This window comes from Brassica napus, chromosome C2 (assembly GCF_020379485.1).
Source record: "Brassica napus cultivar Da-Ae chromosome C2, Da-Ae, whole genome shotgun sequence".
Classification (NCBI taxonomy): domain Eukaryota; kingdom Viridiplantae; phylum Streptophyta; class Magnoliopsida; order Brassicales; family Brassicaceae; genus Brassica; species Brassica napus.
Genome location: NC_063445.1, coordinates 6,007,910 through 6,022,278, shown reverse-complemented (window position 1 = coordinate 6,022,278; position 14,369 = coordinate 6,007,910). Strand labels below are relative to the sequence as shown.

General features: G+C 36.1%; 1 protein-coding gene across 1 annotated transcript; it reads right to left on the bottom strand.

Moving 5' to 3' along the window:
• Nucleotides 1–9,625: 9,625 nt before the first annotated feature.
• Nucleotides 9,626–10,585, bottom strand: LOC125581343. The gene has a single exon (XM_048746607.1). The coding sequence runs from the start codon at nucleotides 10,583–10,585 to the stop codon at nucleotides 9,626–9,628; it is 960 nt and encodes a 319-aa protein (XP_048602564.1).
• Nucleotides 10,586–14,369: the final 3,784 nt, after the last annotated feature.

The following is a 14,369-nucleotide window of genomic DNA, read 5'->3' as shown; positions in this document are numbered from 1 at the left end:
ATATGGACATGATAGCTTCCCATGTGTTGTCCATCCAGATAACATACCATATGCTGGAAAGTCACTTATTGTCCACATAAGTACTGCCCGCATCTGAAAGTTTTCTTTGCGCGAAACATCGTATGTCTCAAAACCATGCGCCCATAGTTGTTGCAACTCATATATTAGTGGTTGAAGAAACACATCTAGTGATCTTTTAGGATGATCTGGCCCGGGGACGAGAATTGAGAGAAACAAAAACTCTCGTCGCATGCACAAGCTCGGCCGTAAGTTGTACGGTGTCACAATAACTGGCCATAGAGAATACTGCCTTCCATGCTTTCCAAATGGGCTGAAACCATCAGTAGATAATCCAAGATAAACATTTCTTCTCTCTTCCGCAAATTCTGGATATGTTGACTGGAAATGTTTCCAAGCCTTTGCATCTGAAGGATGTCTAATCTCACCATTTGTGGAATGCTCTGCATGCCATCTCATTGCTTTTGCTGTGCGCTCACACTGATACAACCTCTTCAATCTTTCCGTCAAAGGCAAATACCACATTCTTTTGAATGGGATCGGAACTCTTCCCCTCGTCTCCTGATAACGAGGTTTCCCACAAAATTTGCATACATTCCGTGTCTCATCCGCTCTCCAGTAGATCATGCAGTTGTCAATACATACATCTATCACTTCATACGGTAGTTGAAGACCTGCAACAAATTTCTGAACCTCGTAGTATGAACCCGGTGCAAGGTTATCCTCAGGTAGAATACCTTTGACAAAATCAGTAATGGCATCCATACATTCTTCAGCCAAATTATAGTCTGTCTTAATACCCATTAATCTAGTTGCAGATGATAAGACTGAATGACCATCTCTACAATTTTGATACAAAGGTTGTTTTCCTGCATCCAACATGTCAAAAAACTCCTAGACTCGGGGTTTGGTTCTTCCCCTCTATAATGATCATGCACCATCTGCTCAGTACCTACACCATAATCTATATCCGTTCTAGATCCTTCTAACCTAATATCAGGCTGAGGTTCACTAACAGGCTGAGGTTCGCTAGTACTACCATATTCATAACCAGTTTCCCCATGAAGGTACCAAACTTTATAATTACGTGAAAACCCTTTCATATACAAATGAGTCCAAACATCAAATTCTTTTATAACCTTATTATTATTGCAAGAAGAGCAGGGACATCTTAACATACCACTTTTTGCATCCGGTTGCTGTTGAACAAGCCTCATGAATTCTCCAATCCCTTGAACGTATTCTTCCGTAAGCAAATTGGTGTTCGGATCCAAATGAGGTTTATCCATCCACGAACGATAATAAACTTCTGAAGACATGATTTTCACGGAATTGTTATGACTAAAGAGAATGAAGAGAGAATGAAGTGTGAATGAGTTGAATGAGGAGGGGTTGTATTTATAGGAAATTGCTTACGGACCTCCGACGACTTTCCGACGAAATTCCGACGGATGTAAAGCAGTCCGTCGGTATTCCGTCGGAATTGTCCAATCTCAAACGGCTATACAACGGTCATATATATTTGTCGGCAACGGTCACATGGTTCGTCGGAATTCCGTCGGAAAATACCGACGGAATTCCGACGACTTTGCTGTTAATCGGAATGTCGTCGGAAATTCGTCGGAATATACCGACGAACTTCTGACGACTACAACGGTTACATTTTTTATCGGAATGTCGTCGAAAAGTCGTCGGAAAATTCCGACGAACCATATTTCGTCGGAATTCCGTCGGAAATGGCCGACGGAATTCCGACGACTTAATTTTTTTGGATTTGGTCGGAAATTTGTCAGTATTCCGTCACAAATTTCCGACGACCTTGGTGTCCGTCGGAACCTCTGTCGGAATTCGGTGTGTTTTCTTGTAGTGATATACTGTCAAATCTGGATATTGGGTAGCTACAAATATACTGACAGATGTTGAGGAAAAAGAAGTTGTTGAGCCCAGCATAACCAAACTTCAAGCCTTTGCTTGGAAAGTCAATGCACCACAAAAGATTTGTCATCTTATATGGCAACTAATTTCAGGACAGGTAGCTGTCACAAGGAATCTGGTACGTCGCAATATGCGATGTGATAATTACTGCTCAAGATGTGGAGAGCATGAAGAGACGGTTACTCATGCGATCTTTGAATACCCACCGGCAGTACAAGCATGGAACTGTCATCAACACCATCAAGCTCTCAGACTTTCCCTACTTCGAGTACCTACACCAACATGGACTATCTCTTTTGGAAGAAGAATAGTATTGTGGAACCAGAAAGTGACAGAGATCCATATCCTTGGATAATTTGGTACATTTGGAAAGCGAGGAACGACAAGCTGTTCAGAGGTATAGATAGGGACCCCTTGGAGTTAGTCAGATATGCAGAGAGTGAGTGCAAGGCATGGTACAATGCAAAGGACTCTATACCTGCTCCTTCACAAACACAAATGGGTGAAGACACACAAGCCTTAAGCTTGAAGAACATTTGAATGGTGGATGGCTCATGGACCTCTACGGATCAATTCAGTGGAATTGGATGGGTGTGGAAGGATGATAGAGGAAAGATTCAACTAATGGGGACGAGAAATTTAAGGAGGCGAGAAACATCACTACACTCTGAACTAGAAGCTTTAAGATGGGCAATGGAGAGCATGCTACAACATTCGACATGTCAGAGATTTGAGACGGATTGCAAGGACCTGATTGCAATGGTAGTGGATCCACAAGCATGGCCAAATTTCTCAACCGAGCTGGAGGTCATTCAACTTCTCAAGATGTGTATTCTGGACTTCAAAATCGAGTACTTCTCAAGGGTGCAAAATGGAATTGCTGACTCGTTAGGTAGGAATGCCCGTTCTTTTCATAAACCTTTGTGCTTTGTTGGTTATTTTATTCCGGTCTAGTTACCCAGGCCACCTCAAGTTTGAGTAATAGAATAGCCGTTTGTTGCCAAAAAAAAAACTTATATTAGATAGAATAATTATAATGAGAATTTAGCAATTAGCAAGTCATACTTTTAATGTAAATACAATAAAAGGAATCCAACAGTTAATATAACAAAATATTTTTAGATAACTAAAATCTAATAAAATATATTTATTTAAATTAAAACAAATAATATTTTATTATATAAGAAATAAATTATTTTAATTAATGTGCAACCATTATAAAATCATCATATATCCGCCACTGGTTGAAACAACATGAAAAACTAGTTTTGACAAATCTAAGTAATTTTATTTCACATCTAAAATAAAACTAAAGTACATATTATATAACAGTAATGTCAATCAATACCAAAAATGTATAAAATTAATGTCAATTATAACAAATTAATCGGATATCTGTATTTTATATTATATATTTTTTTTGTGATTTTTTATTGTAGTTGTCTAAAAGAGAATAAAACTTAAATCATAAGAAGAAGAAAAATACAGCGCTTCAAATACTGTAAGGGGAATGTATTTTGTTTATCCCTTATTATCTTCAAAAAGTAATGAGAGACTTTGGAAAAGTCAAAATAAACTCAAGTCGAAATAAACTCTTTTTGCACATAAAGTTATCAGTGAAGAATAGATGCTACCAAAAGAATGATTTTCAATAGGAAGTAATTCCGGATATCGTGCGAGTGAGGTCAAAGTACGAAGAAATATCATGTGGTGATTGCAAAGTTAGTAAACAATGATTTCGAGCTTTAGAAAAATTAACGCACCGCATGTTAGACAGGATAGGGTCCACGAGCAGAGTCAACGGGTGTGGGAGGTCCATTAGCCGTGGTCGGGGCTTACAAGTGGTATCAGAGCCGAACACAGACGAGTGTGGAGTCAGTGAGGGCTCACGCTAACATGGCTAACGATCTTGGAGCGCATGAAGATGATGTGTTCTTTGAGAAGGTGTGAATTGTAACATTCTGGTTTGTGGTATATGGAAAGGCTTAACAGAGTTGATTTGGCTACATATGTCACCAAAGTGCACTTACCTTTACCGTCACACATCCGTTTAAAACTCTAGGGTTACTCGTGCTTGATCCGGTGTTGTGGAAAGATTGGGTAACCTTTTAGAAAGTGATTCCCGATATCGTGCGAGCTAGGCCTAAGCACGAGAAAATGTCATGTGCTGATTGTGGGATTAGTAAACAATAATTTCAAACCTTGGAAAAATTAACGCACCACCCGTCGGATGTAATGGAGTCCACGGGAGTGAGCGGGCGTGGAAAACCCATTTGCCTTGAATAGTCGGAGCGTTACAATATTAGAGTTTACTTGTGTACTACAAATAAGCCAACTCGTTTCTCTATCACAATAGCTTTATGGGAGAAAATAAATGGAATGTGAAATAGCTCGACAAGGCGTTTTCTCCATTTGTGTCTAACCAAGATGCAGCATACAGCGGATGCAGTGATATACTGCATAGCAAATGAATGGGTCCGATACGAATGTGGTGTTACCTGCCGACGGTTTTAGCTCTGGAGGAGTGAACTATCGGAATGGGCTGTGGTTGGCTGATGTTAAGGAGATTGTACAAGATCTAGTTGATCATTTGGGAGAAGAGTTATTGAGGCTGATCAAAAGGTTTGTCTTAGAATAATGCGAGTAAATGAGAAATTGGTTGTTGCACCTTAACTGTTTACTTGAATTACTGAACATTTGATTTTTCACGACTTATTCTTGGGTTCACTCCCTAAGGTGAACTTCTAGGTTCACCAACGAATAGGATTATATTATTTCAAATTTGATATCTTTTATAAAAGGAAACAAAATATTGTCAAGTTATACTATGTTTTTAAAATAAAAAGATAAAAAAATAAAAAATAAAAATAATAGTAATTACAAAAAAAAATATTTTTAACGTCGTCAGGAAAAACTAAACCCTAAACCCTAAATCCTAAACCCTAAACCCTAAATCTGAAACCCTAAACCCTTGGATAAATCATAAACTCTAAATCAAAAACACTAAACACTAAAACACTCAAGGGTTTAGGATTTTAGTGTTTAGTGTTTTTGATTTAAAATTTATGATTTATCCAAGGGTTTAGGGTTTAGGGTTTACCCAAGGGTTTAGGGTTTCGGATTTAGGGTTTAGGGATTAGGATTTAGGGTTTATTGTTTTGCTAACGACGTTAATAATATTTTAAAAAAAATTCTTTTTTTTTGTAACTACTATTTTTTTTTTACCTTTTTATTTTAAAAACATAATATAACTTGAAAATATTTTGTTTACTTTTTTTAAAAGATATCAAATTTGAAATAATGAAATCCTATTGGTTGGTGAATATAGAGGTTCACCCTAGGGGATGAACCCAAAAATAACTCATTTTTCACCGGTTATGGAACCACCTAACTGTTTCACCGGTTATGGAACCACCTAACTGTTCTGCTCTACTTTTTAGCAGTAAAAAAGTGGGATATGTTATGAAATAACTTATAATTTATAGTATCGGGAAATTTAAATAAGAGTAGAATTCAATACCCGTAGGAAGCAAATAACACTTAATATGAGAGAAAGAGTTTATTATAAGGAAGAAGAAGAAGATGTAATTGTGTACAAAAGAGTGAGATGAGTGATGGTATTTATAGTGAGCAACAATACATAAAATATCAAAGATGGTGCTTGATTTGGTAAATGAGTGGGTGATCATAGTGCTTGATGAGTAGATGATCATAGTGCTTGATGAGTAGATGATCATAGTGCTTGAGTTGGTAAAGGAGTGGAGGATCATTTCATAGTTTATCTTATAACACTCCCCCTTGATCATCCATCTTGTATTAAGTTTCGTAACACTCTCCTTGGGGACCGGTGTCACTCTCCGCTCTCGCTTAACGTCTTTGTTGCCTCGTTAAAAACCTTTCTAGGAAAACCCAATGGGAAAAACCATAGTTAGGTAAAAAAGTACAACTACGTAAGCTCTCTCTCGATTGAGCAGTCATAGATCCTTCTGATGACGCATTCCAATGTTATGGACATGTTTTCTGAATACCGAAGTAGGGAGTGATTTTGTGAAGAGGTCGGCTGCATTGTCGCATGATCGGACATATCTTACTTCAATCTCTTTCTTCTTCTCGAGCTCTTGAGTGTATGAGAAGAACTTTGGATGTATATGTTTTGTTCTATCACTTTTGATATATCCTTCCTTCGTTTGAGCAACACATGCTGCATTGTCTTCATATAGAATAGTTGGCCCCGTACTTTTGTCAATCCCACTACTTGAACAAATGTGTTGGCTTATTGATCTTAGCCATACACATTCTTTACTTGCTTCATGGAGTGCGATGATCTCAGCATGATTTGAAGAGGTAGCCACAAGCGTTTGTTTCTGAGAACGCCAAGATATAGCAGTGCCTCCGATCGTAAAAACATATCCTGTTTGCGATCGGGCTTTGTGTGGATCTGAAAGATATCCTGCATCTGCAAAACCAACCATTTGACCATTTGAATCTTTAGGGTAAAATAAGCCTAAATCAATAGTCCCTTGTAGGTAACGAAAGACATGTTTAATTCCATTCCAATGTCTTCGTGTTGGAGATGAGCTAAATCTTGCTAGAAGATTAACAGCGAATGATATATCAGGCCGTGTACAATTTGCAAGGTACATCAACGCTCCAATTGCACTTAGATATGGTACTTCCGGACCAAGTATCTCTTCTTTTTCCTCAGGTGGTCGAAATGGATCACTTTCAATGTTAAGTGATCTAACGACCATTGGGGTGCTAAGAGGAGTTGATTTATCCATGTTAAATCGTTTCAACACTCTTTTAGTGTATGTGGATTGATGCACAAATATACCATTTTGTGAATGTTCTATTTGTAGGCCAAGACAATACTGTGTCTGTCCAAGATCTTTCATCTCAAATTCTCCTTTGAGATAGTCTGATGCCTTTTGTATTTCTTTTTGAGTTCCAATAATATTTAGATCATCAACATATACCGCGATTATCACAAATCCGGATGTTGTTTTCTTGATGAAAACACATGGGCATATAGGATCATTCACATATCCTTCTTTTGTTAAATGTTCACTGAGACGATTGTACCACATACGTCCAGATTGTTTTAACCCATATAATGATCTTTGCAATTTTATTGCACATAACTCTTTAGGTTTGGAACTTAATGCTTCTGGCATTTTAAATCCATCAGGGATTTTCATGTAGATATCAGTATCTAATGATCCGTATAGATAAGCTGTAACAACATCCATGAGACGCATCTCAAGATTTTTATCAGCGGCTAGACTCATCAGGAATCTAAATGTGATCGCATCCATTACAGGAGAATATGTTTCCTCATAATCAATACCAGGTCTTTGAGAAAATCCTTGGGCTACAAGGCGAGCTTTATACCTTGTAATCTCATTTTTCTCATTTCGTTTTCGAACGAAAATCCATCTGTACCCAACTGGTCTCACATCTTCAGGTGTGAGTACAATAGATCCAAACACTTTTCGTTTGTTAAGCGAATCAAGTTCGATTTGTATTGCTTCTTTCCATTTATTCCAATCATGTCTCTTTTGACATTCATATATGGATTTCGGTTCTGGATCATCGGTATCTTCATTTACCTCACTTGACACGATATATGAGAAAGCATCATCAAGGTCATTTTGTTCATTTCTATTCCATATCCTTTTATTATGGATGTAATTAATAGAAATCTCATGATTATCTTTCGATTCATGATGCTCTGATTCATCAGAGTCCTTATCATTTATTTCTTCCAAAATATTTTCTGCTATTTTGGGTGCATCATATATTTCAGCTTTCTTCTGTTTCCTAGGATTCTTATCCTTAGAACCAGCAGGTCTACCACGCTTCAGGCGTGTTTTTGGCTCTCGTGTGTCATCCTCCTTTTCTTGTTCATTTGGCATTTTGATACGAGCAGGAGCATTTGCAGCTGGTATATGAGATTTAGTTACCGTCTTGGTATCTGCAAATGCATCAGGTAGCTGGTTAGCTATACTCTGTAAATGCATAATTCGTCGAACTTCTAGTTCTGACTCTTTAGAAGGAGGATCAAGATATAACAATGATGGTACACTCCATTTTATATCACTTCCAACATTTTTGTTTTCTCCCCCTAGAACTGGGAATACATTTTCGTCAAAATGACAATCAGCAAAACGTGCTGTAAAGACGTCACCAGTCTGTGGTTCTAGGTATCTTATAATTGATGGAGAATCACAACCAACATATATTCCCAACCTTCTTTGTGGTCCCATCTTTGTTCGTTGTGGTGGTGCTACAGGCACATATACCGCACAACCAAAGATTCTAAAGTGGGAAATGTTTGGTTCTCGACCAAACGCTAACTGTAGTGGAGAATACTTATGGTATGCACTCGGTCTGATCCGAATGAGTGCTTCTGCATGCAAAATGGCATGTCCCCATACAGAGGTTGGAAGTTTTGATCTCATGATCAATGGTCTTGCAATCAATTGCAGACGCTTAATTAAAGATTCAGCCAAACCATTTTGCGTATGAACATGAGCAACCGAATGTTCAACTTCAATTCCCATTACCATACAATAGTCATTGAATGCTTGGGATGTGAATTCACCAGCGTTGTCTAGTCTAACTCTTTTAATAGTATAATCAGGAAACTGTGCTCGCAGTTTGATTATCTGAGTTAGAAATCTCGCAAATGCCACATTTCGAGATGATAATAGACAAACGTGTGACCATCTACTGGATGCGTCAATTAATACCATAAAATAGTGGAATGGTCCACATGGTGGATGTATCGGTCCACATATATCACCTTGAATTCTTTCAAGGAACTTTGGTGATTCTTTATCGATTTTGGTTGGCGATGGCCTTACGATCAATTTTCCTAGAGAACATGCAACACATGTCATTTTATTCCCTTGAGAAATCTCCTGGATTTTCAATGGATGACCATGTGAACTTTCTATGATTTTACGCATCATTGTAGTGCCTGGGTGGCCAAGGCGATCATGCCATAACGTGAACTCTTCTGGGTTCCGTTTTACTACAAGATTTGATTCGATCTCATCGATATAAGTATGATGTAATCCCGAAGGAAGTTCTGGAAACTTTTCCAATATGTGTTTTCTGCCACATTTTTCAGAAATTACATACATGTATTTCTTTCCATCCTCAGTTGCAGACTGAGTATCATATCCGTGAAGATATATGTCTTTAAAACTCAACAAATTCCTTTTAGAACTCGGAGAGTATAAAGCATTATTTATGGAAAATTTTGTTCCATTCGGCAAAGTAAAGTTTGCTTTACCAGTTCCTTCAATCACGTCTGCAGGACCTGATATTGTATTGACGACAATTCTTGTCGGTTTTATATCAGAGAAATATCTCTTTTGTCTCAGAATAGTGTGCGTTGTTCCACTATCTGGTATGCATATTTCACGAATCCGTTTCTTGGATTTTGCTCCATTAGTATTTTGATCCATTTCTGAAATTATCATAAACATTAAATAAAAGTGAAACGTGAAATTTATTCATTGATTATATAAAGAAAACACACAATAATTATACAAATATTGTTGTTAAAACAACATTATTCTTTGAAAACATAATTATTATACATTACAAATGAGGACTATTCAGCAGTCTTATTAGAAACATTTCCGTACTCTTCAAGAGTATTCTAGTCCAGCTCATTTGCGAAATCAGAGGATTCAAGGTATGAGGTCCCTTCAACGTTTTCCGTGAGGTTCACCTCTTTAGCCTTTCCTTTTATGGATTCTTGATATAACTTGCACAAATGTGGGGGAGTACGACAGGTACGGGACCAATGTCCTTTACATCCACATCTGTAACATACAGTCTCACTTTTCTTTGTGGTATCCTCTTCGGTTTCTTTGCCTTTATGAGGTTGTTCAGATCTAACCCATTTGTTAGATCTAATACTTTTAGGATAGTAAGGCTTTCCACGTTTGTTGTTGAAACGCCGACCACGACCTCGATTGGTATGGTTTCTCCTTCCCGAATATTCTACCGCCGTAGCATTCACTTCGGGAAATGCCTTGGCTCCCGTGGGTCGGGAATTATGGTTTTTGATTAGTAACTCATCGTTCTTTTCAGCCAACATGAGTGTTACCATCAATTCAGAAAATTTGGTGTACCCACATTTTCTGTAAATTCGGGATAAGACGTTGTGTTCTTTGTGGAAGGTATTGTATGTCTTGTCAAGCATTTCTGCTTCGGTGACAGGGTTACCACAATATTTTAATTGTGCAACTATCCTCAAGATAGTGGAATTGTAATCTCTAACCCTTTGGAAATCCTGAAACCTCAGGGTTTTCCACTCTTCAAGAGCGTGAGGGAGATTGATTTCCTTTTGATTATCGAATCTGTCTTTCAAGGCTTGCCATAGTACAGCTGGGTCCTCAACGTCTCCATAGTCGTGAGTTAGATTCTCATCTAAGTGCTTCTTCAGGAAGATTATCGCCTCGGCTATATGCTCGGGTGGCGATTTGTTACCGACTTTTATAGCTTCAGATATCTTTTTTATTACAAGATAAGGTTTCACATTTGTGACCCATCTGACATAGTTTTCGCCGGTTACTTTTAGAGCCGGGAACTGGAGTTTCTCGATGTTTGCCATTTGTATTTCTAAAACACAAAATAGTAATTTTATTAGAACTTCATAATTTAAAAACCGTTTACATTAATCATACAAGCAATTACAAGGAGAAGCGATGTAAATAAAATTAAACCGATATTCATCTTAAATTCACTCGGAGTAAATTCTCCAACGAATGAACCATAAATAGAAACACAAATAAAAATGGCACATAAAAACAAAAGTGCGCGAATCATCTTTCTTGAAATGAAAAATCGGAGGAGAGCGATTTGAAATTTTTGAGAGAAGATGAAATGTTTTGGATGATGAAATGGAGTGAAAATGAGTTGTATTTATAGATGAAAATTACTGTTCATGACCGTTGGAGAAAGGGGAAATTTTTGAAAAATTTTCTTTGTGACCGTTGGGGTTAAATCGAGTGCACCAAAAATTAGTCTGAAAATATCGTATTAAACGGTCAATCAAATCTATAAAATTTCATAAAAGTGAAAAATTATGACAATGAAATATTTATGTTATATGACAACAAATCATGCGACGGCTCAGCCGATCAATGCAGAATAATAAATAAATTATACGGCGGCTCGGCCGACCAATTAATAATAAACAGAATATAAGGCGGCTCAGCCGACCAATAAATAATAAACAGGATATAAGGCGGCTCGGCCGACCAATAAATAATAAACAGGATATAAGGCGGCTCGGCCGACCAATAAATAATAAACAGGATATAAGGCGGCTCGGCCGACCAATAAATAAATTAAATTACTAGTAAATAATATAGGCGGTATTCCAGCCATTATAACATGATATAAATAATAGTAGAGGCGGTATACCGACCATTATAACAGGGTATAAATGATACAAATAAATTTTACCAAATCGCAGAGTGATCGTGCTGATAATGTGTTATGAAATAACTTATAATTTATAGTATCGGGAAATTTAAATAAGAGTAGAATTCAATACCCGTAGGAAGCAAATAACACTTAATATGAGAGAAAGAGTTTATTATAAGGAAGAAGAAGAAGATGTAATTGTGTACAAAAGAGTGAGATGAGTGATGGTATTTATAGTGAGCAACAATACATAAAATATCAAAGATGGTGTTTGATTTGGTAAATGAGTGGGTGATCATAGTGCTTGATGAGTAGATGATCATAGTGCTTGATGAATAGATGATCATAGTGCTTGAGTTGGTAAAGGAGTGGAGGATCATTTCAAAGTTTATCTTATAATAGGATATACACTAGTTTTTTTTTTCCTCCTTTGTGCAACTACCGAACACAGTTTGTTAACTGTTTATTTCTTAAAAATATTAATTTGTAGTTAAAGCCCATCGGCCTGGTGACTCTAGGCCTAATTTCGCGCAGTGTGATAAAAGTTATTACAGGTCCACCGTGTGATACGCGTACCTGCAAATCTGTATGACTCGTCTACGTCAGACACTATTTTTAAAAATGATAAAGTTCTTCAAATAAAAATTATCAAATGAAACAAATCTGTAAGATGATGGCATTGTTTATTTGTCAAAAAAAAAAAGAAGAAGATGGCATTGTTTTTATTTTTTTTCGTATATTTTCGGGAGTAAAAAAAACCAAAAAATCGTATGCAATTTTTTTTTAAAAAACTGTTATTCTGAGGACTTTCGGTCAGAACTCATAACCGCAAATAAGATTTAAAAACTGTTGTTATTTTCTTAGCTGAAGTTTATGATTATTTGTGAATGAGGAGAAGTTTTCTTTCGAAACGGTTTAACTTTTGTTAAGTTACAGTACATTTTAAACTAAACTTTGTAATGAATTGAAAGCACATGTCATCATCTACTTTTGAGAAACTAGCTTAGATATAGAGGAAAGAAAAGTTTCTTGAAACAGAAACAGATAAAATATCATATGCTGATATGCTTGCGTAAGAAGAGCACGTTATAATACCAATCAAAACTTAATGAATGAATAAAAAGAGCATAGATCGTGAAAACGAATCTATTTTCGTAAATCGAGAGAATTTTTCACTAAAGTGGAGATAACAAAAAAAGCTCCGAAGATTTAAGCAAGAAAAGTAACGACAAGAACTAAAAAGAAAGAGCTGCATGGGAATCTACGCTTTTGTGCCTTGCTTGAAGATGGAGGCAAGAATATATGCGGGTCCCTTTGGAAATTGCGCCTCAAATCCCTAATCCGATCCTAAATCTTCTTTTATACACGTTTCTTGTCTTGGTTAGTGTTCTCTCAACTAGTAGATGGCTTTTTAAATCAGAAGATTAATGATCAAACGTTAACGAAAATTACGCAAACCTAAAAACACAGCGGTGAGTTTATAAATTCGTAGAACCAAAAAAACAGCAGAAAAGAATGCTAAAAATATGTGCACAAAAAAAGAATGCTAAAAATATATCCCAAATATAAGTTAAAAATCATAGATTAACAACAACTAAACACCATTAAAAACAACCTACCTTATAAAAGATAATATGTTAGAATAATCATCTAAATATTTCTTTTTGGTTACAAACCTAAAGTTAAATAAAAAGGAGTTCAAATAGAAAGGGCAATAATTTTTTTTGGACGAAATCCAAAGTTATAATATGAAATATTCCTTTTACAAAAAAAAAATATGAAATATTCCAAGAAATCAAAGTCAATAGACAAAATTTCTGGAAAACAAAATTATTGTATAAACATATACATGCATCATATGTTGAAGATGATAAAATATGAAAAGTGAATTTGACGATGTTTTCCCAAATAAAGACTTATCCGCTAACAAATATGTTACTTTATTTTCTTTTTTCATAATATTGAACATGAAATGAAAGGATTTAAATTTCCTTAAACTAAATATTAGATCCAATAAAACAGGAATATAATATTTAACAAAAAAAATATGGGTGTACATAATACAGTTGAATCGTATTGGACAAAATCATAAAATAAACCGAAAATATTATTTTTCAACACATATATGACAAATCTTGTATAGGGTCGAATCCTAAATAATATTAATTTTACATATTATAGGATGCAAAATTTATCATAGGTTTCAGAGTAATGCATGCATGTCTATTCATTACAAGAAAACATATTTTTTACTAGGGCAGTATTCGTTGTAAATTCGTCGTAAACGGGGTGTTACGACGAATTAACGTCGAAAGGCGTTTCGTTGTTAAACGTCCGTCGTAACAGAGGTTTCGTCGTAAACGACTCGTTAAGTTTACGACGAAATATATTCCTCATAAAGCGCAGGAAAAGAATTCGTCGTAAACGACACGTAAGCTTTCGTCGTAAAGCCCACGTAATTATTTCGATATAAAGCACACGTAAATACTTTCGTTGTAAATCACTAGTAAACATTTCGATGTAAAACCCTCGTAAATCTTTCGATGTTAATCACTCGTAAACATTCGATGTAAACTCCGTGTAATGTTTACGAGGAGTTTACATCGTTTCTTATTATATTATTATTAATTAGTATATAGTAAATTTTAATTTATATTTAATATTCAGAATTCAAAATAATTTAAATTTTAAAACGAAATATGAAATTGAAAAACATATTTTAAAAAGTCATACAATAATATTTAAATTCATAATACAAACAGAAAAATAAAAAAAAACTACATATTCTCGAAGTAGTTGGTGGGGTTGCTCGGCTGTTGACGGGTTGGATCGGACTCTTGGGGAACTCGTGCTGGCATTCCAAGAGCGGTTCGTCTCTCACTCAACATTCTCTGCATAACCGGGTTTCACATGGCCATCACGTCTAGCAAATCCTCAAGAGAGTCTAAACGAACCTGCTGGCTATC

Coding starts and splice junctions, on each gene's coding strand:
- LOC125581343 (XM_048746607.1), bottom strand. CDS start 10,585: ATGGCAAACATCGAGAAACTCCAGTTCCCGGCTCTAAAAGTAACCGGC.